Source organism: Littorina saxatilis, linkage group LG6 (assembly GCF_037325665.1).
Source record: "Littorina saxatilis isolate snail1 linkage group LG6, US_GU_Lsax_2.0, whole genome shotgun sequence".
Classification (NCBI taxonomy): domain Eukaryota; kingdom Metazoa; phylum Mollusca; class Gastropoda; order Littorinimorpha; family Littorinidae; genus Littorina; species Littorina saxatilis.
The window spans coordinates 15,992,697-16,018,616 of NC_090250.1; the positions used below are offsets into that span (position 1 = coordinate 15,992,697).

The window sequence follows — 25,920 nt, forward strand, 5'->3', positions numbered from 1 at the left end:
GGTTCTCATGCAGTTCTTCAGCTTTTCCCCTTCATCTTAAGACTTAACTCTGTAATTATTGCATAATTTGTGTTTCTTTTCATTGGCATTTCAGAGATTCAAGATAATTATGGAGAGCCAAAGAGAGACATTACCTAGGATACCAAGTGTAACACGTAATGTCGATGTATCCCCAAGTGCGGACCCTGTTTTTTGGAGACCGTCATCTTATTCTTATCTAGAACTAGAAGAACAGACTAGATTAGCTGTCCTAGCTGAACTAGAAGAAAAGACTAGATTAGCTGTCCTAGCTGCAGATGCTTCAGATGCTGCAGATGCTGCAGATGCTGCAGATGCTGCAAATGCTGTAACTATAACTGTAAGCGATTCAGTGAACCAAACAAATCGCAGGCAAAAAAAGAAGTTGCCAGCATGCTCACCACGGCCTTACATGCAATGTTTTGATCTTGAGAGACAGCGCGCTTGGATAGAATCCATCCACAAAAGAGTATGGCAGAGCCACACAGCCAAAGCCTATGACATATGTGAACTTATGAAGAAGGCAGGGGTTGAACAAAAGAAAAAGGCCGATCATGACTTTGTCGATGCAGAGTTCCACTTCAAGCATGAATACCAACCAGCATCGGAGGTTTTTGACAGCGATGATCGGTCAAGGCCGTGGAAGCCTAAGACAAAGGCAAAGAGAGAGAAGAAAGTCCTGACCAACAAATCCATTGCGGCAAGAAAACTGGGCTTGACCAAGGCAGAAGAGTTTACGGGTACAGAAGAAGGTGCGTTGAAGAATTTGCTGAGAAATCTACGCACCAAGACATGGGACCCTGAACTGTACTTCCACATTCGCTTCTTTAGTATTCGCAATAAGCTCCATGCCCTGAGCCCGGAGGCCAAGGCATTGGTAAGTTGAAGTTTGTGGTGCTGCTGAGGAGATTTAAATACATGTATATATATATATATATACTAGAGGAATACCCGGCTTCGCCGGGGTGAATCGCGAGACAGAGACAGACAGCGTGGCGGTTCATCACAATCACCTTTGCAGGCGAAGTCCTGTCAAACGGGATTGAGAATTTTAGAGCTTATTTCTTAGCCCTATATTATCTGTTGTGGCTTCTCAAATGCCAGAACATACAGACAGACAAAAGCCGCTAGACCCCATCACAAACAGAACTCTACAATCCACAGGTTTTTGCCCACACACACACACACAAACACACACACAGAGAAGCCGTATATATATATATATATATGTATATCTATATCTATAAATATATAGAGATAGGTGAGAGTGTATTTTTCGCGTGGCTATAAATTGATTCGACCTTTTCACTTTGACAGTAAGAACAACTTACGGGTGCAAGGGAAGCGTTCTGGACAGCGCAGTGACATTCTATAAATAGCAACTCAGAAACGGGAATTTGGGGTGAAAGGCGCGAGACAGAGACAGACAGCGTTGCGGTTCACCACAATCACCTTTGAAGGCGAAGTCCTGTCAAACGGGATTGAGAATTTTAGAGCTTATTTCTTAGCCCTATATTATCTGATGTGGCTTCACACATGCCAGAACATACAGACAGACAAAAGCCGCTAGACCACATCACAAACAGAACTCTACAATACACAGGTTTTTGCCCACACACACACACAAACACACACACACACAGAGAAGCCGTATATATATATGCATATCTGTATCTATAAATATATAGAGATAGGTGAGAGTGTATTTTTCGCGTGGCTATAAATTGATTCGACCTTTTCACTTTGACAGTAAGAACAACTTACGGGTGCAAGGGAAGCGTTGTGGACAGCGCAGTGGACAGCGCAGTGACATTCTAAAAATAGTAATAGTAAGTTACAAACGGGAAAGCCACACGAAGGAAGGGAGATAAACGCCAAACACTGGAGAAGATAAGGAAGAGTTACTTATAATGGTGAAATGAACACAAAAACCCAAATCAGTTCAGCGCTGCGCGCTGAGAGCACGTGTTGAAATATCTCATCGATGATATTGTGTCCGGGGTGTAGCTGAATACGGTGTCCAAATTTGAAAAAGATCCACCGAGAACTTTGGCGTTGTGATGTGGTGTAGCGGCTATGGTGTGTCGGTATGGGGGCCCGGGTAGCTGAGGTGGAACCAAAATAGCTGAGGTGGAACCAAAATCGGTTCAGCGCTGCGCGCTGAGAGCACGTGTTGAAATATCTCATCGATGAGGTTGTGTCCGGGGTCTCTCTGAATAAGCCCACCAAATTTGAAGCAGATCCATCGAGAACTTTGGCCGTGCATCGCGCACAGACAGACACACACACAGACACACAGACACACAGACACACAGACACTAGTCGTATATATATATATATTACTCAGGGATGAAAATTCTCCGTTTTTTTCCGACTTTTCCGATTATTTTCAATGGGCCATCCGATTTATTTGTGCGATTCCGTTTTTTGGCTCACGAAGTGTAGCCTATGCGATCGTAACTTTGTCTGTGCGTTTGTGCGTGTGTTTGTGCGTGTGTATGTCTGTGGTAGAAACTTTAACATTTCGTCATTTGAAGACGTCACATTATGGCGTAAGAGGGTTAGACGTCACGCGAAGGAATTACTGAAAGTCTCGGTCATTGTTTTTTGAGCGGGCCGAGACTAGTTGGCAGTCGTGTCGTAGATTGTTGACACTCTCTCTCTCTCTCTCTTTATTTTGCACCCACTGACATTTTTTTTCCCGGGGCAGCATGCCCCTGGACCCCCCCCCCCCCCCCCCTAGTAGGCTGAAAGTGATATAAAATTCTATAGATATATATATATATTTCATGACAATACCAGCTTGTTGTAATCCCTTTTTAATGCCTGAAAAAGAAGTAGATTTGCTTTCAAATGAGCACCAGAATGCTTCATTTTGTATGTATTTTGGGGCCATGTTAGAATCCAATTTTAAGGCTCAGATAGCCCCAGATTGCACCAAATTGCACCCTTGAAGTCTTGGCGCTTCGCGCCTGCGAAACTTGGCGCTATGCGCCTTCGAATTTTTTTTTCAGTTTTTTTTCAGTTTTCATGCCTGATTACTAGAGAAATACCCGGCAAAGCCGGGATGATACCGTATTTAGTTTTGTATAATATGATGAGCGATTGCACCAGATTTTTTGATGGGTCTACCTGAGTACAGACACCAAATTTGGTGCAGATCCATAGAGAGAGAGACTGAGAGAGAGAGAGAGAGAGAGAGAGAGAGAGAGGGAGAGAGATGAAACGTCTGGTCTGGCACTCAGATGGTGTGATGTGAAAAAAAAAAGATATTTAGTTTTGTATAGTATCCAAAGCGATTGCACCAGAATTTTTTTGTGGGTCTACCTGAGTAGAGACACCAAATTTGGTGCAGATCCAGACGGGAATATCTGAAGCTGCTTGTCACCGCTCCGCGCTTAGAGCACGTGTTAGATCCAGACGGGAATATTTGAAGCTGCTTGTCGCCGCGCCGCGCTTAGAGTACGTGTTGAAAATTTTGATCGACCAGGTCCTGACTATTAATGGTTGCAAGGAAACGATGGGAGGGGTAGTATTAGTGGCAATATTTTGAAGATGGGAGGGATTTTGTACACGAATTGCAATACTTAGATGTACTGCAATATTTTGAAGATGGGAGGGGTAGTATTAGTGGCAATATTTTGAAGATGGGAGGGATTTTGTACACGAATTGCAATACTTAGATGTACTGCAATATTTTGAAGATGGGAGGGATTTTGTACACGAATTGCAATACTTAGATGTACTGCAATATTTTGAAGATGGGAGGGATTTTGTACACGAATTGCAATACTTAGATGTACTGCAATATTTTGAAGATGGGAGGGATTTTGTACACGAATTGCAATACTTAGATGTACTGCAATATTTTGAAGATGGGAGGGATTTTGTACACGAATTGCAATACTTAGATGTACTAACCTGTGCAGAAAAGCGCTGGTCGTTGTGAAGTGAGAAAAGCGCTGGTCGCTGTGAAGTGGAAGAAGTAGAGCCGGAAAAAAAAGTGTTTAGTTTCGTAAGGGGGGGGGGGGAGGAGGAATGAAAACTGTCAATAACTAACTTCTTCTTGTTCTTCTTTATTTTGAAGATGGGAGGGATTTTGTACACGTATATTGAAAACTGGGCAGGTAGAAGGGAAGCTAGCTACTGCTGCTGCAAATACGGGATTGACGCCACACGAAGGAAGGGAGATAAACACGCAAAACACTGGAGAAGATAAGGAAGAGTTACTGGGAATGGATCTGAATGAATGAACAGAAAAACCAAAATCGGTTCACCGCGCCGCGCTTAGAGCACGCACGTGTTCAAAATTTTCATCGATTGTTGTCCGGGGTCTACCTGAATATGCCCACCAAATTTGAAGCAAATCCATCGAGAACTTTGGCCGTGAATCGCGAACACACAGACAGACAGACAGACACACACACACACACAAGCCGTATAGATCATATATTGATAGAAGATATATAATACACATAAAATATACTGTGGAACCCGGCTTTTAAGACCTCCAAATATCTGAGAAAATCAGACCTTAAAAAAGTAGGAGTCTAAAGCGGAGGTACATTTTCAGAGGTTTATATATATGAACAGTTAACATCTGAAAAATCAAGGTCCTAAAACTAAAGGGAAAGCATAACATTCTGTGCAAGCCATCTTGCAAATAAGTATATATAAAGGCCGGTGTTTTGAGTTGTATTGACTTGAATTGAATTGAATTGGAAGAACACTAGGCTTTAACATGGGATAAGTGCTTCCTTCCATTTGAACACGTACCAAAAATAAACAGACCTGGATCACTAAAGTGGCAGTACATATTACCACAGTGGTACCTGCGATGTGGGGCCCCTCTGATGAGTGGATTACTTCCCATGAAGGCACTCCAACTAACACCTACGTACACAGTCATGTACATGCAAGAACCAGCTTTTATTGTCGACCGGACATAGTCCTTAGATCAAGACTATCTAATTAAAAGTAATTATTAATTAATTAATAATTAATTATTTAAGACTATCTTGATCTAAGGACTATGTCCGGTCGACAATAAAAGCTGGTTCTTGTATATGACTGCATGTGTACGTAGGTGTTAGTTGGAGTGCCTTAGAGAATGATGAGCATATGAGCTTGCGGTGATCATCCTTTTTGAGGATGAAAGTCGCTTGTTCATTTCAATGCTTGTTATTCTCTCAGGTGCCAGGAGATAAGGTTCCGTACAACTCTCGCTTACTCTATTACACATGTCGTATGCATTATAAAGATCGATTACTTCCCTTTGGTTATTTGATATTTATTCTTTATCATTTGCGGATTCCAAAAACATAGATATGTTGTGTTTGAATTAAAACAAACTCAAAAGGTTTAAAACAGAAAAGAGAAAAGCTACTGCAGTGCTATGGTAGCTGGCTTGTCAATTGTGATCTGTAAGTTTTTCACATGACAGTGTCAGCCATTTCCTTGCCGTGAAGAATCCGCAAATATATTAATGAATTAATGACTTGCATTGGTAAAAAAACTGTCATTCTGTGAGTTTGACAGGTTGACTATAAATGTTGCAGTCATTTTGCTTTACACAACTTGTTTCATTTGTTCCAGGCCAGGCAGAGATGGCACTTTCTTTTTAGAATGTTGAGAACGATGTGCAAGATTGACCGAGTTTTAACAGAAAGGTTTGCTTTCGACAGTAATTGTTCTTGAGGCATGCTGTTTTCTGTAGCTTTGACAGTGTCTTGTAAACTCACTGGGCTTGAAATCCAGACATTTTTTGGGCAGATTTTCCACCTCCCATTTTCTGCTTCCTCAAATGTTGAAGCATTATATGCAGACCTTGGAACCTATACGATTTTGTCGTATTTGGGTAATTTGCTTGATTGTCTAAAATATAAATAGTACGGTCGGTGGAAACAAAATACGACAAAACAATTCTTAAAGATTGTTTTTTTCTGACTCTTTTAATGATTAAGATAACTATAACTTTGCATTTGATCAATGCCTTTGTCATTACAAATTGAAAGAAGCATTTATTTTAAAGGTATTGGTTTACCTGATTAAAGGTTCAACGGACGCACGCGAAGCATGTTTGACTTTGAATCATTGATGTTGAAATGTTGTGTGGAGTACATTTGATTATTTTTCCGAAGTTTCCATTTAGTTTGTTTGAGAATACTCCAAATAACAAACAGGGGTAATTCCAAGGTCTGCATATTATATTACCTGTACATTGTATCTTTTTCACTCAATTTAGTCATGTGCAGAATGCATGCATGAGCCTTCATTTTTACATTTAGTCAAGTTTTGACTAAATGTTTTAACATAGAGGGGGAATCCAGATGAGGGTCGTGGTGTGTGTGTGTCTGTCTGTGTCTGTCTGTGCGTGTGTGTGTGTAGAGCGATTCAGAGTAAACTACTGGACCGATCTTTATGAAATTTTACATGAGAGTTCCTGGGTATGATATATCCCCAGACGTTTTTTTCTTTTTTTCGATAAATGTCATATCCCGCTTTTTGTAAAAGTTGAGGCGGCACTGTCACACCTTCATTTTTCAATCAAATTGATTGAAATTTTGGCCAAGCAATCTTCGACGAAGGTTGGACTTCAGTATTGCATTTCAGCATGGAGGCTTACAAATTAATTAATGACTTTGGTCATTAAAAATCTGAAAATTGTAATTAAAATTATTTTTGTATAAAACGATCCAAAATTACTTTTATTTTATTCTTTATCATGTTCTGATTCCAAAAACATATAAATATGTTATATTCGGATTAAAAACAAGCTCTGAAAATTAAAAATATTATAAAAATTATGATTAAAATTAAATTTCCGAAATCGTTTTAAAAACAATTTCATCTTATTCCTAATGTCGGTTCCTGATTCCAAAAACATATAGATATGATATGTTTGAATTAAAAACACGCTCAGAAAGTTAAAACAAAGAGAGGTACAGTAAAGCGTGCTATGCAGCGCAGCGCAACCGCTACCGCGTTAAACAGGCTCATCACTTTCACTGCCTTTTGCACTAGCGGCGGACTATGGTCATTGTGAAAAAATGCAATGCGTTCAGTTTCATTCTGTGAGTTCCACAGCTTGACTAAATGTAGTAATTTCGCCTTACGCGACTTGTTAACTTTTGTTGTTTGCTAGTTTTCAGGAATAATTCAATTTCAGGCATGGGCTAATGTTTGCATAAACTGATTTGCTATGAACTCTTTTTTACATTTAGTCAAGTTTTGACTAAATGTTTTAACATAGAGTGGGGAATCGAGACGAGGGTCGTGGTGTATGTGTGTGTGTGTGTAGAGCGATTCCAGAGGCCGGACTTTGGTATTGCATTTCAGCTTGGAGGCTTAAAAATTAATTAATGACTTTGGTCATTAAAAATGATTTTAATCTTAAAATTGTAATTAAAAGTATTTTTTTATAAAACGATCCAAAATTACGTTTATCGTATTCTTCATCATTTTCTGATTCCAAAAACATAAATATGTTATATTCGGATAAAGAACAAGCTCTGAAAATTAAAAATATAAAAATTATGATTAGAATTAAATTTCTGAAATCGATTTAAAAACAATTTCATCTTATTCCTTGTCTGTTCCTGATTCCAAAAACATATAGATATGATATGTTTGGATTAAAAACACGCTGAGAAAGTTAAAACGAAGAGAGGTACAGTAAAGTACTGTGCTATAATCCTCCTCAGCGCAACCGCTACCGCGCTTTTCTGGATTGTTGATTTCACTGCCTTTGCCACGAGCGGTGGACAGACGATGCTACGAGTGTACGGTCTTGCGAAAAAAATGCAATGCGTTCAGTTTCATTCTGTGAGTTCGACTGAGCTTGACTAAATGTTGTATTTTCGCCTTTCGCGACTTGTTTATTATTGATTGTGTAACCTTTATTTTGTATTTATTTGTTTGCATTGGTATATTTTGATACAGATCCGTGTAACTAAGATATGGGAGGTTCATTTATAGCCCTGACTACTGTCTAATATTTCATTATTTAATTTAAACTCTCCAGGTCATTTGAAAAGTCGCAAGACTGCCTCACTTGCATAGACATGGTGCAGTCTGCCATACAGCCTGTACTGCGGGGACCCGACAATAGCTTGGTATTTGACAAGGATGATTTTAAACCACCCCGTATGGTTTGTATTGCATTAATTGGTCTTGTTTGGCTTAGACTATCTATCTGCCATTTTGTAGGCCTCTGTGACTGTTGATAAGTTGTTAGCCTGTCTCTCTCTCTCTCTCTCTCTCTCTCTCTCTCTCTCTCTCTCTCTCTCTCTCTCTCTCTTTCTCTCTCTCTCTCTCTCTCTCATCTCTCTTCTCTCTCTCTCAGACTCTCTCATCTCTCTCTCTCTTTCTCTCTCTCTCTCTCTCTCTCTCTCTCTCTCTCTCTTCTCCTCTCTCTTTCTTTCTCGCTCTCTCTCTCTCTCTCTCTCTCTCTCTTTAAACCACATGTCTCTCAATCCAGAAAAAACAAAGTATATGCTAATTACTACGCGTCAAAAACGACAAGTCATGTCGGAACCAAAGAAGTGCATTTCTGTTGATTAAGTCAGCTCATAAACGAGGTTAGTGAACACAAAATTTTGGGTGTAACTATTGACAACAATCTAACATGGGGCCCTCATGTAAGTAACTTATGTAAATCTACAGCAAAAAAAGTTCATCAGTCTGCAAAGATTAAACATTTTCTAAATTTTGATGCGCGCAGAACATTTTTTCAAGCGCATGTGCAGTCTGGAATAGACTATGCATCAACCCTTTGGGATTCTGCAAGTGATGCAGCTTTAAGACCCCTAAAATCTTTGCACAGACGCGGAGTAAAAGTTGTTCTGCTGAAAAACAGCACCCTCTCTAATCATGACTACAAAAAAGCTGAAATTCTTCCACTTTCATCCAGACTAGCGTTTAACAAGGCAAGGTTTATGCATAAAATAGTTCTTGGACGTGTACCAGACTATTTAACTAAAAGAATATTATTACCTGAGACTTCATCAAGCCGCACGAAGAAACTAAATGTTCCCCTCCCTAGAATTGACTTGTATAAAACTAGTCTGGCATATTCAGGTCCATTTCTGTGGAATGGTTTACCAGTCTCTCTCAGACAGCCACTTTCTGTTGCCAGTTTTAGAAGACATACCTTTTTGTATATGCTTTCATCGTCGTGTGGCACTTAATGCCTCGATCAGGTACTGCTGTTTGATAAGTACATGAAGATCTACTAGTATAATCATTTCATTTCAGTTAAGTTTTTTGTTTTTTTCTCTCTCTCTCTCTGTTTACGTTGTTCTCTTCATGGATTTTGCACATACATTATGATTATGTGTACAATGTGTACATGTGTGTGTGTGTGTGTGTGTGTGTATGTGTGTGTGTGTGAGCGTGCGTGCGTGTGAGTGTATGTGTGTGTGTGTCTGTGTATGTGTATGTGTCTGTGTATGTGTGTGTGCGTGTGTCTGTGTGTGCATGTATGTCTGTGTGTGTCTGTGTGCATGTGACCGTGTGTGTCAAAGTGTGTGTTTTAATGTATACCATTACCAATGACCATGTTGGCATGTATGCTATGAACATTTTTATTTTTATTTTTTTTCTCTCTCTTTGTCTGATTTAATAACCATGTTTTTATGTTTTTGCTTTGCTTCTTCTTCTGCTTTAATATTATGCACTGCTTAGTTAATTCCCTCTTGGGCAAGGGCTGGATGAAAAAAGATCTTTGCTGTATCTACTCCATTACCCTCGAAAAATAAAGTTGGTTGGTTCGTTCGTTCGTTCGTTCGTTCTCTCTCTCTCTCTCTCTCTCTGGTAAAGTAAAATTTGATTCTCTCTTTCTCTCTCTCTCTCTCTCTCTCTCTCTCTCTCTCTCTCTGTCTCTCTCTCTCTCTGGTAAAGTAAAATTTGATTCTCTCTTTCTCTCTCTCTCTCTCTCTCTCTCTCTCTCTCTGTGTCTCTCTCTCTCTCTCTCTCTGTCTCTCTCTCTGTCTCTGTCTCTCTCTCTCTCTCTCTCTCTCTCTGTGTCTCTCTCTCTCTCTCTCTCTCTCTCTCTCTCTCTCTCTCTCTCTCTCTCTCTCTCTCTCTCTCTCTCTCTCTCTTAAGGACCGGTTGTAAGAAAAGGCGTCGCCGACTTAAACCTCTACCCTTCAAAAATAAAGTTCCATCATCATGACACACACACTGACACAAACACATACATGCACATCAGTTACAAACAATGCTCTGACTCTCTGAATGTTGTAGTTCTGTCTGTCTAATCTCTCCCTTTCACAGTTTCAGTATCTTAACCCTTACACTGGTGCAATTCCGTAACACATGTTACATAGCCACTGGTGAATTAACAGAGAGAAAAATAAAGAAAAACGTTCATATAGGTTTTCGCATCCATGGTAGGTAATCGGAACCGACCAAACAGACTCAGCCAGTACTAGCACGACATATGTCGTGACAACCAGGTGACAGTTATACGTAAAGTAGCGCGACATGTGTCGCGACAACCAGCATGAGGGTTAATTTACTCATTCTGTTTGACTCTTTGTGCACAGCTTACTCATGTGGACATTTTCTGTAGCATATTTCATGTCGTGTCTGTTGGACAATCAACAGCTGCTGCCGATGCTGAGCATAGATGCCATGAAAACATTAAGAGATACGCTGCCAGAGGAACGCACTCCCGAAGAAGTGGATCAGGTACATTCAGACTTGACTCTTAATCGCATACAACATACATGTGTCATGATGTGTCATGGAGAGAGCAAGAGTTATTCGGAACCAATCTCCTGGCAACTTTTTAGTGTTTTTAGTTTTTTGTGCATTGGTACATTTGTATACTGACTAAAAGGTAGGATTCTGGTTCATTTTTAGCACACAGTGTCTTATTTTAATTTACTTACTCTTTCAGATAGAACTTGGTGAAGATTTTATGGGTTGTGGAAGACTGTGATTAAGCTTTTCCCTGAAAACACTGAGGCAACGTACTACACATGATATTGTGGGCCAGTCACAAGCAAGTGCCACCAGCTGTCTGGAATTAACAAGTGGCTCTATCCCATCTCCCCCCTTCCCCTATCCCATCTGCCCCCTTTCCCCGTCGCGATATAACCTTGAATGGTTGAAAACGACGTTAAACACCAAATAAAGAAGAAGAAGCTGTCTGGACCACACATGGTCGGCGATAGACCGGCACGGTTGGCCTATAAGTGGTAAGGCGTCCGCCCCGTGATCGGGAGGTCGTGGGTTCGAACCCATGCCGGGTCATACCTAAGACTTTAATATTGGCAATCTAGTGGCGTCTGGCATTATGGGGTTAGTGCTAGGACTGGTTGGTCCGGTGTCAGAATAATGTGACTTAATGGGTGAGACTCCCGCAGTGGGGCACTGCGGTTATGAAATTAAAGGCCCCTCCTGTTTTTGGAACCGCAGGAGCTTTCTAGTTTGCTGTTAGGTAGATTTTTGGTTCCTCTTTCCTGTCATGCTCTCTTTTTCTTCATGAATTCTTTTCTTTTTTCTGCCTTCTTGCTCATTCACCTGTATTTTTTCCAAAAATCTCTTCTCTTGCCGCTTGTCTCGCGATTCATGTATAGTTTAATCTGTTAGTGTTCTGATGTAAGTCCAGCAGTAGATAGGTTAAGCCTATTTTAACATACTGGAAACTGGTAATCTTCCAGTAGGTATTAATTTAGTTTTACTAAAGCCTGCTGGGACACAAGTAATGGGTTAGTGCATTTGTAAACAGGAATCGCTTGACAAGTGGCCCCCTTCATCCCCCCCTTCCTCGTCCTGATATGGCTCTGCGTAGTCGGCTGGACGTTAAGCAACAAATAAACAAACAAAAAATGGGTGAGACATGAAGCCTGTGCTGCGACTTCTGTCTTGTGTGTGGCGCACGTTATATGTCAAAGCAGCACCGCCCTGATATGGCCCTTCGTGGTCGGCTGGGCGTTAAGCAAACAAACAAACAAATGGTCGACGATCATTGCACTCGAGGGACGCGATCACGTCGGCAATAACTATAGTCAGCTCCCACATGCACATTCTTTTAAAGTGTTACAAAGACAGTTATATATATTGAATAAAAGTGTGCAGAAATGTTAAGGAGTCAGATTGGAGCTAATTCTCACTGGGATGTCCGTGTCAGTTATCATATTGTCCGTTTGCTTTGTTTAACGCAAGAACACCGCTTTCCAAAATGTCACCACGAGAACAAAAGTCCAGAATCACATCGACGAACATAGAGTTTTTGAAATCGCATGATTTCACTAGTGCAGCTAGATCGCCGACCACGAGATCTCCGACCACGAGTGGAGACACGCTGCACATTAGTGATTGGCCTACAGTGTCACGAGTAGTTTGCCTCAGTATTTCAAAGGTGAAACAATTCATACTAATAAGCCCATAATATTTTGCGTGTGTGTGTGATCATGGGTGTGCATGCATGTGTGTGTGCGCTCGCTCATGGAAGCTTGTGCATGCATTCATTATATGTCTGTGTGTATGTGTGTGTGTGCATGCATACCTGCTTGTGTGTGTGTGTGGTTGTGTACGTATCAATGTATGTATGTTAACAGGTTTTTTTAAATTTCATTTTTGTTTGTTAAAGAATTCAACTACTTGTTTACTGCATTACCAAGGGTACATAAACTTTATAAGAATAAAAATCCGGAGCTTAATAATCTACTTTGCAGGCGATTCTGAGCCTCCAGTATGTGGATGACTTTGCAAAACTCCCAACAGGCATTCAGCGTCGCATCGTAGAAGAAGCATATTACCTGAGGTAATATTAACCTTATTAAGTTAGTTACTAAGTTGCATTCTGTTGTGTTGTTGTTGTTGTTGTTGTTGTGTGTTTATGTGTGTGTGCTTGCATGTGCCTGCATGCATGCATGTGTGTGTGTGTGTGTGTGTGTGTGTGTGCGCGCGCGCACAAGGTTGAAGTGTAATACCTGGATTGTCCTAGGATACAATAGCGGCGTAACTATGCGTGCGTCAAAAAGAATATGGTGGTTTAATTAAGTGTCCATGTATATTTATACTTGTTGAAACATTGCTATAATTTCTGAGAAAGAAGGCTTTTTCGTGTGTGTACAGTGGCACTTGCAATGAGAAGATCGAGTCATGTACATCTTTGGAGAGAACACCTTTTGTTGTCCCTTAGCTTTACCAAAATAGTTACCTGTTGTGAGGCCAAACCTGCGATTTAGGGAAACTTTTGGTTGGTTCCTAGGTTGTTCTTTCATTGCAGGTACCACTGTACAGTGCAACCTCTATTTTAAGACCTCCAAATATGTCAGAAAATAAGGTCGATTGAGGTGGCAGTGTAACTGTAGAATAAGGTCGATTGAGGTGGCAGTGTAACTGTAGAATAAGGTCGATTGAGGTGGCAGTGTAACTGTAGAATAAGGTCGATTGAGGTGGAAGTGTAACTGTAGAATAAGGTCGATTGAGGTGGCAGTGTAACGGTAGAATAAGGTCGATTGAGGTGGCAGTGTAACGGTAGAATAAGGTCGATTGAGGTGGCAGTGTAACGGTAGAATAAGGTTGATTGAGGTGGCAGTGTAACGGTAGAATAAGGTTGATTGAGGTGGCAGTGTAACGGTAGAATAAGGTCGATTGAGGTGGCAGTGTAACGGTAGAATAAGGTCGATTGAGGTGGCAGTGTAACGGCAGAATAAGGTCGATTGAGGTGGCAGTGTAACGGTAGAATAAGGTCGATTGAGGTGGCAGTGTAACGGTAGAATAAGGTCGATTGAGGTGGCAGTGTAACGGTAGAATAAGGTCGATTGAGGTGGCAGTGTAACGGTAGACTAAGGTCGATTGAGGTGGCTGTGTAACGGTAGAATATAAGGTCGATTGAGGTGGCTGTGTAACCGTAGAATAAGGTCGATTGAGGTGGCAGTGTAACGGTAGAATAAGGTTGATTGAGGTGGCAGTGTAACGGTAGAATAAGGTCGATTGAGGTGGCAGTGTAACGGTAGAATAAGGTCGATTGAGGTGGCAGTGTAACGGTAGAATAAGGTCGATTGAGGTGGCAGTGTAACGGTAGAATAAGGTCGATTGAGGTGGCAGTGTAACGGCAGAATAAGGTCGATTGAGGTGGCAGTGTAACGGTAGAATAAGGTCGATTGAGGTGGCAGTGTAACGGTAGAATAAAGTCGATTGAGGTGGCAGTGTAACGGTAGAATAAGGTCGATTGAGGTGGCAGTGTAACGGTAGAATAAGGTCGATTGAGGTGGCAGTGTAACTGTAGAATAAGGTCGATTGAGGTGGCAGTGTAACCGTAGAATGTGCCGCGCGTCGACATTCTCAACTCCCAGGAACGCACCACGCAACTCCGATCCACTTTGCTTCAATTGGGGGTCTTAAAAAGGGGGGGGTTTCACTGTATATTCCTCGTTCCTGTTTCATCTTTTCTGTCTTGCTCACATTTTTCTAATTCTTCTTTCTTCCTTAGCGTGCAAAACAACAGAGTGGTATTGAGACAGGGCCACTTACCTCAGAACTACTACTTTGTTCTGCTGGGTCAAGGTATATTTTCCTTCTCTAAATCGGGTGAAAGATGGCAGACTTTCAACCAACTTTTCCCCAGCTTTTGTCTGTTTGAAATGGCTCCCCATTGCTGTTGTCAAGTCGGCAAAATTAAAAGTCTGCCGTGTGAACAACCCTGATGGTTTGGGTTTGATTTAATTAGGCCAGATTTAGCAGCGACTCAAAAAAACTCAGTTGAGCGCTGCTGGACTCGGCCGTGACTAAAGTGGCGCAGATTTTGCGCAGACTTTCCTCATTGTACTTACTGATTGGTTATCTCTCTCCGCTGTGTATCCAAACTGCTTGTCCTGCATTAGGAAGTTAGCTCCCATAGCTGAACTGGCCGAGAATCTCTGCTTAAAACTAGTTTGAGCGTTTGTTTACATGGGCAGTGATTTTGATTTGACTTGGCGTCAACTAAAATCGCTTGAAAGTTGGGGAAAAGTTGGTAGAAAGTCTGCGCTGTGAAAAGCACTTCTTCTTCAGCATTCCAGAATTTTCTGGTTACGTGTGAGCTTGTTTGCCCATCATTTGGGTTCCCCAAACTATACTCTGAGAGCAATTAGTCAGCTTCAATTCGCTTTCGTTGAGTAGGCATGATGGGTATTTTCGTGTTTCCATAACCCACCGAACTCCGACATGGATTACAGGATTTTTTCCGTGCGCACTTGGTCTTGTGCTTGCGTGTACACACGAGGGGGGTTAAGTCACTAGCAGGTCTGCACATAGGTTGACCTGGGAGATCGGAAAAATCTCCACTCTAAAATTAACCCACCAGGCCGGGATTCAAACTCACGACCTCCCGATTAGGAGGCCGAAGTCTTACCACCACGCCACTGCACCCGTCAGAACGGCACTTAAATGGTGGAAGATGCAACAGCTGTCACGGGATCGCTAAGTACGTTCAGGTAGCGTGTCTGTGCAGCTGGCTTTGAAACCAGCTAGTTTTTCACTATCGGCGTGAGTTTGAATCCCAGGTTCGGCGAGGGATTTATTTCCCAGAGTGAACATAATGTTGACAGACTTGTCCTTCGTGTCTGAACACCCTCGTGTGCACACATGCGCACGATAAAGATACCATTAAGTTCATGGTCAAAGTCTTGGGGCTTGGAAACACAAACGCACGCATGCAAACAAAATATGAAGAATTGGGTGGGGTCATTATTTGTTACTGTGTGGCAGATTTCAATTGCTTTCCCCAGGGAAAAATCAACACTGCTAAATTTCCATGAGGTTTGAACCTCACAGGACTATATGATTCTTTAGCCTTACCCTTTGTGTCTTTACCTTTATATGGCATAATAGCACTCATGTAGTCTGTTGTTGATTTTAGTCACTGTCTTAATTAGTGTTTAGGTGTTAATCATTAATTGTAATTCAATCAAGTTGGCGTTTTAATGAAACAGATCCTGTGATTGGTCAGAATGCGGCCCAACTCATTAAAAATTACCGGTCATGAATTGTCGATAACCACTCGCTAAAAAAGCCATTTACCACCTGCTGGCAGGCGCAATTGATACAACCTCAACTAGTCTCGGTTAGCTTTGAGGGTCATTTTACAAGTAGGAAATATGAAGGCCAACAAAATACCGAGACCATAAGGTATGCGAAGTGATGACGTCGAATACGTGACGTAAGTTGATGCATGAATTCTTCCGGACTACGTCAGTCAATTCCAAAGATCGCTTTTGTGATGAAAAGAATTTGTTTTAGAGTTTGCTGTCCAGAAAAAAAAGGGAAAATGTATGTGAAAGAAAACAAGACAGGAGCAGAGTGATAGGATAGGAATACAGAGACATTTCTTGGGACTTGACCCTTGCAGGTAGGTGGACTGAAAGTTAGTGTGAACAGAACAGAACCAATTCTGTCTCACCATCGCATGAAAGCAGAAAAGAGATCGTCGTCAGATTGAATTACAATAAAAACATTTCAGCTTCTGCTTAAATGCTGTTATGAACTTCAAGGCAGACACAGTTGTCTCGAGTAGAGTAGAGGCGATTCTCGAGCAGACGATTAGTGCTTCATATATGGGTCAATCTTTATTTGGTTTAGCCTCTCGCCAGTGTGTCTAAGTAGCCCGGATGTTCAAGTAACAATGGTCACTCCAAGACTAATTGTGGTGCCTCATCCAGTCCGATTCTTATTTGGTTGAGTCTGGCATAGGACCCGTATCAGACGCCAGGCTATCATCGCTAGCAGCAAGTCACTCTCCAAGTATCCCCAGCGTTTACAAGAAACAAGTCCTTTTTTCTGAACGGTTTGGGTTTTGCATTGTTCTAATTTTGAATATGTGGTAATTATAGACTCTGAGCAATTGTTTACGAGGCCTGGGGAAGCCTGAAGTTTAGTTGGCGATTGTTTGATCTAAAAATGTTCACATCCTGCCTTGCCGACTTGACATTTGGTCAACTTGGTTCTATTCATCATGTTTTGAAAATCTTGTGAAGTATTTCTAAGCATAGGCTATGCAGGTTCGCTGCTCACCTTTATTTGGCCCAGTAAGTTTGTTTAGTTTTTGTTTCGGGGGCGGAGCGTAGTGTTACGGATGCCACTTTTGAATGGGGGCCGACGAGAGCGCGGGTGACCTATTTTGCGGCCCATAGTGAACAAAGCGCGAATCGGCAACGCGGCTAGAGAACGTGGTTGACCTATTTTCGGCCCAGGCAGTAACCAATAACCGACGCACGGGTAGGCATTGGGAGTTAACTCCCGTGGGCAATAGTAACAAAGACGACCCGCTCGTGCGGCTCGTCAATAATAATAATAATAATACTAATTATAAAAAAAAAAAATTAAAAAAAAATAAATAAAAAAATAAAAAATCAGCAAGTAAGTCCCACTGCTTTGTCAATTTTGTCTGGAAATATATCTCAAATGGAAGCATGTTAATGTGTAATTATTCATTTGTACGAGAATTAAATTACATATCTTAACCCGACTCACATAGCATTAACTTCAGTTTAAGTGCTAAGACGCTGAACTACGCTTCACCCCAAAGGGGAAGAAACCCCCTAAGAAAGAACGGCCTTGACCTGTAACCCATGTAGACAAGAGTCAAGGTCATACCGTCACGTGACCGATCACGCGTGACCGATCACGCGTGACTCCACCGCCGCCATGTTGAAAGCGCACTCCCACTTCAGCCTCCGAGTAGCTCGGACGCGTTTTACACTACGCTACAGGCTTTTAGCCTACTGTCTTCTGGACAGTGTTTTCACCCCATTTACAGGTCCCTGTTTCTCATGCACCAGTTTGGGTGAGCTCGTTCTTATTTGTTTGCTTTTGCTTGCGTTTGTTTCTTTCTCCATTATTCGGTCTGATTGTTGTTTACCATAACTCAGACTGTTTTTTCGTCAGCAATGGCTGACAAGGAGAAAAAGAAAATACAGACTAGACAAGTAGCTGCTGAGGTTTCTCCTTTTAAAGTTACACATAAAGAGAAAGGCAAAGGCACTATCGTTTCTGTTCTTGACCCATCTTCACAAACAACAATGTCAGTTAAGATTTCGGACCCTTTGAGTCCAACCATGCCGGTGCTGAAGGAGGTTAAAAGTAAGGCTACTTCAGCCAAGGTCAAGAAATGCAGTGGGAAAGATAAAACTTGTGTTAGAGAGGATTGTTCTTCCCTTTTTGAGTCTTTTTCGGCCCAAATGAATAACATGTTTGTGCAACAACAGCAGCTTGCTGCGGATTTGCAGGCCACTCGTCAAGAGATGTGCTTGCTCCCGGCGGGAGTTAGGGCGACGTGGCTTCGTTGTCACGCATCAAGGTTCCGCCTTCATGCACAGTCACTTCGGCTGACGTGCACGCAGAGGAGGGGGCTTCCTTCATATGCGGAGCGGTTTCACGCTCAACAGGTTTGTCATGTTCACCGGTAACCAGGTTCTCTGGTGAAAGTGTTCAAGTTGGGCCGGAACTAGTAGCTCCCCCGCCGAGACTGGGGGGGTGAAAGTTTGACTCTCCCGGAGACTATCGCTCTTAGTAAGCGGAACTCACGGGGGGTCAACACCGGACAAGTTGGGCCGGAACTAGTAGCTCCCCCGCTGAGGCTGGGGAGTGAAAGTTCGACTCTCCCGGAGGCTATCGCTCTTAGTAAGCGGAACTCACGGGGTGTCGACACCGGACAACGAGACGGATATACTCACGGGCAGACTAGCATGTCTCCGGTGAATGTATACAGTTCTCAACTTCCGCCCTCTGGGCAGGAAGCTGCTTTTGGACAGGCTTTGCACGGTTCTTCCGTTTTGCAATCAGCCTCGCCCTTAGAGGAACAACTTAGCGACGCAGCTATAGTCACATTGACTTTTAGTGTCCAGCCTCAGCGGAATCTGAGTTCGACGAGTCTCACTCAGTCAATGAGGAGGAAGTTGATTTCAGGTTGTCACTCAAGCTTAAGCCAGCTTTTGTTACTGCTGCTCAGGTAGCTGCCAAGTACTTTGCTGAAGGTGTGACAGCTACGACAAGCTCAGCGGCACCACCACCCTCAGCGGTGGGTGATTTCCGCCCAGCACTAATGGAAAGTCAGGAATTTCGTTTCAACGAATCCCCTTCCGTGGCTTACGAACTTTCCAAGGTTTTGGCTAGAACTTCGGGTTTGGAGAACAGCTTGCCTGTAGACACTGTGCCTCTTCTAGCGGCACACGGTAATTAGGCACGTTTATACGCGCATGCGGTGTACACTCGCAGAGACTCCTTCTTGTCTGGTTCCAGAATTCAAGATAAGTCTACTGTAGACTTGCTCAAGGCCTCTCCTTTAACAGATGGAGCTCTGCTCGGGCAACCCTCTCTTGATGCACTTGACAGGCAAACTCGGAACACCAAGGACTTAGCAATTGCCAATTTAGCTTGCTCAGCATGGTTTCGCTAAGCCACAGGCCAAGCAACAGGGTCCTCCTAAAGCTTCTTTCACATCCGCTAATCGCGGACGCAACGCACAACAATCCCAATCCTCTTCTAGAGGAAGAGGCAGAAGTGCACCTTACCCCAAGAAGAAGCCGTCTTTCGGTAACGCTAGGGGGTCGGGTCGAAAGCCCAACCCCCAATGACGAGGCCCCGAGCTACTCATCCCCACGGCCCTCACCCTTTTGGTGTCGGGCGGCCCCTCCCGGGCCCTTCCCTACTGGATACAGCATGTAAACAGTCAGTGGATTGTGGGGATAGTACGTTCGGGGTTCATGCTGCTCTGGAAAGAGGGAAAAGCAACTCTTACCAGAACACCTCCCGCGTTCAGATTTCCGGCAAAACCAGAGGCAAAGGTCATGATTCAGTTAGAAATTGCTGCCCTTCTTCAAAAGGAAGCAGTGGAAGAGGTTTTGGACCACAACTCCCCGGGTTTTTATGGGAGAATTTTCGTAGTCCCAAAGAATTCGGGAGGCTGGCGGCCAGTTCTAGACCTGTCCCCTCTAAACAAATTTCCCAGGGAAATTCGGTTTACGATGGAAACTCCCTCTTCTATCCGGGATGCACTCAGGCCAAGGGATTGGGCAATGCTTACTCATGCATCCGTCAGATCGGAAGTGGCTCAGATTTTGTTGGGCAGAAGAGATTTATCAGTTCAGGGCGCTCCCTTTCGGCTTATCTCTAGCCCCTTGGGTTTTCACAATGGTGACACGACAACTTTGTTTCCTGGTCAGACAAAAAGGCATTCGCCTTTGTGCATATTTGGACGATTGGCTCGTCCTCCATCAGGATCAGCAGACCTGCAGTCTTCACACGCAGGCAGTGTTACATCAGGCAAACGACCTCGGTTTTCAGGTCAACCAGAGCAAATCAGAGCTGATACCGTCCCAAAACTTCACATACCTAGGGATGACTTTCGATACGGTGGCTTGGTCAGTACGTGCTTCCCTGAGAAGAGTCAACAAACTTCAAGAGTACTCCGGTCTCTCCGATCACAGAAGCAGGCCAATGTCAGGGTCTTGGCTTCAGCTCTTGGACAGATGGATTCTATGGCCACACTCATTCCTCTGGGGAGAGTGTGCAAAAGGCTTTTTCAGGCAGCGCTCAACTTTGAATGGAACTCAGCTTATCAGGGCTGGGATGTCTCTGTTCAGATACACAGCTGGATTCGGCAAGCCACTCAACAGTGGCTACAAACAGACTTGTTTCTGGGAGTTCCCATTGTTCTCCCACCTCCGGAGGTAGACATGTTCACAGACGCGTCTCTGTCAGGCTGGGGTGCTCAGCATCAGATCACTCTTTCGGCGAAGTTCTTACCAGGTCGACTCAATGTCCTGGCGGACGCTCTCAGCCATTCCTCCAGCGTTTTGCACACGGAGTGGACGATCACCTACCACGCGCTTCAGCGGCTGTGGGTGCAGGTGGAGAAACCTCTAGTAGATCTGTTCGCTACGAGGTTTTCCCGGAGACTGCCAGTCTTTGTCTCGCTTTTTCCGGATCCGGAAGCATGGAAGACAAACGCATTGGAGATCGACTGGACGGGCCTTGTGGCATACGCCTTCCCCCCATTTCAGCTGCTGGGCAAGGTACTCAGGAAAGCCGAAATGGAACATCCGTCCCTCATTCTGGAGGCACCAATGTGGACAAGCCAACATTGGTTTCCGGACTTGCTTCGTCTCGCAGTAGGTCCTCCTATTCCTCTAGGTCTAGAGAAGGGAGATCTGCTCCAATTGCCGCACACAGGTGTACTTCACGAGAATCCACAGGCTCTGTGCCTTCACGGCTGGAGACTGTGAGGAAGTCTTTGCGTCGCTCAGGTGCTTCGGAAGGCACCCTCGAGTTGGTTCAGAAGGCTCACAGACAGTCTAGTCTACAAGCTCCGTTTACACTTCACACTGGTCTGCATGGGTGTCATGGTGTACAGATAACGGGGTTAACGCTACATCTCCCAGGTCAATGCAGGTGGCTAATCATTTGTCATGGTTAGCCTCCCAAGGCAGGTCCCCGTCATCTCTTAAGGCCAGGAGATCGGCGATTTCTTCCACTTTGAAACAATTGGGTAACACGATTTCTCTTGGGGGAGTTATTGCAAGCGTTTTAACACTATTGTGACTGGCACTGCCACGGCGTTAACGTCCTGCCTGCCCAAGCTTGCCACCAAGAAACTTCCCAAAAATCAGTAACTGTAAAGAAATCTGTCTAGCAAGCTTGAATTAAGTCCAATCACCACCAAATTTTGTGTACTAATTCAAAAATGGATGCCCAGTTCAGTCGTGCTATTTATAAGTTTGTCACGCGATTTGTTTTAGCAAAGGGGGGTGAAAGGGGGATAATTTGTGTTTTTTAACGGTTTTTTTGTGTGTGTTTTATTTTCCACTGCTTTTTTTAAAAGTTATTTTTTAACAGAAAGTATTATAAATAATGTTATAACCAAACAAGGTGTAAAACCTATGAATTAGCTGAAATATTGTTAACATTGTACACAGAAATAAGGAGACAGTACAAAGAAAAAAACAAGCAAATCACGCATTCACTCACAGCATCCTGACTCAAATGAAACAAAACTGTAACACTCACCAAATGATGTCTTATAGGTAATCCATATTGAATATAAGTCACATTTTCACAACAAAGTACCAACTGTACACCTATGAACATTTCCAAAAGGATTAGAAGGCTCCAGCCATCCATTGTTATCAGTGCTGCCACGCCCCCATAGCTCCTGCACGATTCCGAGATACATGTTCGTCTAGCAGTATCACCCCCTACCACGTGTAGTTTGCCGACTCGTACTAGCAACAACTGGACTGTTTCTTCCTCAATATCACTGCTATTATCGCTTTCTTGAGGCTAAAACGACACGATGTATCATGATCTACAGGATCCTCAAGATCCAACATCCGGAGAATCTCCTCCCGTGACAAGGCTCGCCTTCGATTCATTTTTTTTGTTCGAAAACACCACGCAAATCTGCACTAATTTGATCAAGCCGGAAGAGAAAACCACGTGTATCAAGGGAAACAACTCTATTTATTGCAATCTTCAAAAACCGGGAAGCAATCACGAGTCTTGTACCTTGTATGACTGATACTGAAAAATGCGCGTCCCGTCCATGGGCGTGTCAGCGCGGTTACTGATTTATCAGCGTCCCGTCGCGAAAGTGTTAAGGGGCGCTGCATTGGATTTTGTCAGGGCAAAGGCACCAGTCCCAGCCTGGCATCTGTTTTTAGTTCTGGAGTTTTTGAGATCTCCTGATTTTGAACCCTTACACTTGGCAAGTCTTCATAATCTGACACGTAAGGCTCTGCTGCTCACTTTACTTGCCACAGCTAGACGGAGCAGTGAGGTACACGCTCTCTCGGGCCTTCCCAAGGATACCTCAATCGAAAGTGACGGTTCTATCACACTTCGTTTTAGGCCTGATTTCTTGGCAAAAAATCAAAAGCCTCACCATCCTTCTCCCTTAATCAGGATTCTGCCTTTATCTACCATCCTAGCACCAGGAGACCCTGACATGGCAAATTGTCCAGTTAGAACACTCAGCAGCTATTTGTCTAGGACTGCTCCGCTAAGAGCTAAAGAGCAAAAACTCCTTTTCATCTCACTCAATACAGCCCGGAGCAGAGACCTGTCACGGGTTACTTTAGCTAGGTGGATGTCTACACTCATTAGACAAGCATATGACTGGTGGCATAAAGGAAAAAGGGGGGGGGGGCAGTCTGTTCTCCCTCTGTTGTCTGCACGGACTCATGAGGCGAGAGCCTGGGCCTCATCTTTGGCCGTACTCAAGTCAGGGAGACTGTCTGAAGTACTCGATTCAGCTTATTGGACGTCTGAAGACTTTTTTATAAACTTTTACTTGCGCGACATTGCAAGTACGCGACAAGATGGGACCAGCTCCTTACCGGCTGTGGTGGCCGCAGGGCAGGTTCTTCCCAGATTATAGAGTAAGTTACCCGCCACCTACATTAGCAATCTGCTATATGTGAGTCGGGTTAAGATATGTAATTGAATCCACAATTTTTGAGTCACTTGAGAAAAAGTGACTCTATGTAATCGGTCAGTGTTAGTCTGTCCGGCCGTCCGGCCGTCCGGCCGGCCGGCCGTCCGGCCGGCCGTCCGTAGACACCACCTTAACGTTGGACTTTTCTCGGAAACTATCAAAGCGATCGGGCTCATATTTTGTTTAGTCGTGACCTCCAATGACCTCTACACTTTAACGATGGTTTCGTTGACCTTTGACCTTTTTCAAGGTCACAGGTCAGCGTCAAAGGAAAAATTAGACATTTTATATCTTTGACAAAGTTCATCGGATGTGATTGAAACTTTGTAGGATTATTCTTTACATCAAAGTATTTACATCTGTAGCCTTTTACGAACGTTATCAGAAAAACAAGGGAGATAACTAGCCTTTTCTGTTCGGCAACACACAACTTAACGTTGGGCTTTTCTCGGAAACTATAAAAGTGACCGGGCTCAAATTTTATGTGAACGTGACTCCCAGTGACCTCTACACTTTGACGTCTGCTTTGGTGACCTTTGACCTTTTTCAAGGTCACAGGTATGTCTTGAAGGAAAAAAATTGAAATATCATATCTCTGAAACTATTCATCGGATTTGATTCAAACTTTATAGGATTATTCTTTACATCAAATTATTTACATCTGTATTGTGTTGTGAATAGCAATTTCTTCCTGTCCATCTGATGCCTCATATAATATTCAGAACTGCGAAAGTGACTCGATCGAGCGTTTGCTCTTCTTGTATTAGTAAATTTTGATTTGATTAATATACTTACCCGACTCACATCGTTAATACCCTCCCGCCTACCCCGCTTAGGATTTCCCTAAAAATGAACAGATCACTTCAGTGGGAGTGAGCTTTCAACATGGCGGCGGTGGAGTCACGCGTGATCGGTCACGTGACGGTATGACCTTGACTCTTGTCTACATGGGTTACAGGTCAAGGCCGTTCTTTTTTAGGGGGTTACTTCCCCTTTGGGGTGAAGCGTAGTTCGACAGCGTCTTAGCACTTTAACTGAAGTTAATGCTATATGTGAGTCGGGTAAGTATATTAATCAAATTAAAATTTACTAATAAAATGTTGGATTTATGTTCTTCATTTGAATTGCATCATGCATGTACAAGATTTTATGAATTGCATTTTTTAAGTATTGATCATTATATTTCTGACCAGTAAAAGAACAGTGGTAAATTATATAAGGACCGGCACGGTTGGCCTAGTGGTAAGGCGTCCGCCCCGTGATCGGGAGGTCGTGGGTTCGAACCCCGGCCGGGTCATACCTAAGACTTTAAAATTGGCAATCTAGTGGCTGCTCCGCCTGGCGTCTGGCATTATGGGGTTAGTGCTAGGACTGGTTGGTCCGGTGTCAGAATAATGTGACTGGGTGAGACATGAAGCCTGTGCTGCGACTTCTGTCTTGTGTGTGGCGCACGTTATATGTCAAAGCAGCACCGCCCTGATATGGCCCTTCGTGGTCGGCTGGGCGTTAAGCAAACAAAGAAACAAACAAATTATATAAGTCTCATTTTATTCTTGAGCAAACATGTTCCTCCCACTGTTGGTAATTAATATAAGAACAGAAAACACCTGCAGTTGTTTGCGACGGAAAGAGGTGTAATATGTCAAAGTAGACACTCAGGAGGAGTCATACTAATAACTTGTTAATGTGATTTGAAAGTTAGGAGCATATTCGGGAATGGTGATAGATTTTCAAACTTAATAATTATAATAAGCTTGTATTTTTCAGCCATATCTAAAAGGTTTCTCTCCAACAAGAAGACAGAAGTCACTGCCATTATCCGGAAAGGGAAAGGATTTGGTGTAAGTATGCACAGCACACACAAATGCAAGAAATCCAGCTTTGTATTACTAATTGTTCCGCGAGGGATATATTTCCCAGAGTGAACATAATGTTGACAGACTCCTTGGTGTCTGAACACCCTCGTGTGCACACATGCACACATGCACACGATAAAGATACCAATCGCCACACATGCACACGATAAAGATACCAATCGCCACACATGCACACGATAAAGATACCAATCGCCACACATGTACAGCATGTTCCCACCCCTCTCAAGATATGCAAATGAACATTTTACAAATTCTGCAAAACTGAGGTCTAAAGCATTAGAGTCTTGTAGTCGAGTTAGAATTAAAAACTCTACTGATATAATCTGAGAATTGTTATGCAGTGTCTTAAAAGTAACAGGGGGAGGGGGATGGGGAGGGGGGGTCTTAAAAGGGGAAGATCGAGTCATATTTAAAAGAAAGTTTAATTGTATTTGCATATTGTGATTGTTGCAGGTGTAATGTTTGTCACACAGTGAACTCCAGACTTTAGAAGACGTTTTGGTTTTGAACAAACCCCACCTGGCGTCGATTCATAGCCTGTAACTAAAATAATTCACTTGACCTTTTGCAAGAGTATACAGTGAAGCCCCCCCTTTG

The 25,920-nt window shown here is 43.1% G+C and overlaps 1 protein-coding gene across 3 annotated transcripts in view; it reads left to right on the forward strand.

Moving 5' to 3' along the window:
* LOC138968609 (uncharacterized) overlaps positions 1–25,920 on the forward strand; it is a 58,281-nt gene that overhangs the window by 448 nt on the left and 31,913 nt on the right. For all 3 annotated transcript variants that reach the window (XM_070341205.1, XM_070341203.1, XM_070341204.1), the window contains exons 2-8: positions 95–895; positions 5,614–5,687; positions 8,042–8,168; positions 10,627–10,710; positions 12,705–12,793; positions 14,471–14,544; positions 25,214–25,287. In XM_070341205.1, the coding sequence (XP_070197306.1) occupies positions 95–895; positions 5,614–5,687; positions 8,042–8,168; positions 10,627–10,710; positions 12,705–12,793; positions 14,471–14,544; positions 25,214–25,287 (1,323 nt within the window). The remainder of the gene's footprint in view (positions 1–94; positions 896–5,613; positions 5,688–8,041; positions 8,169–10,626; positions 10,711–12,704; positions 12,794–14,470; positions 14,545–25,213; positions 25,288–25,920) is intronic.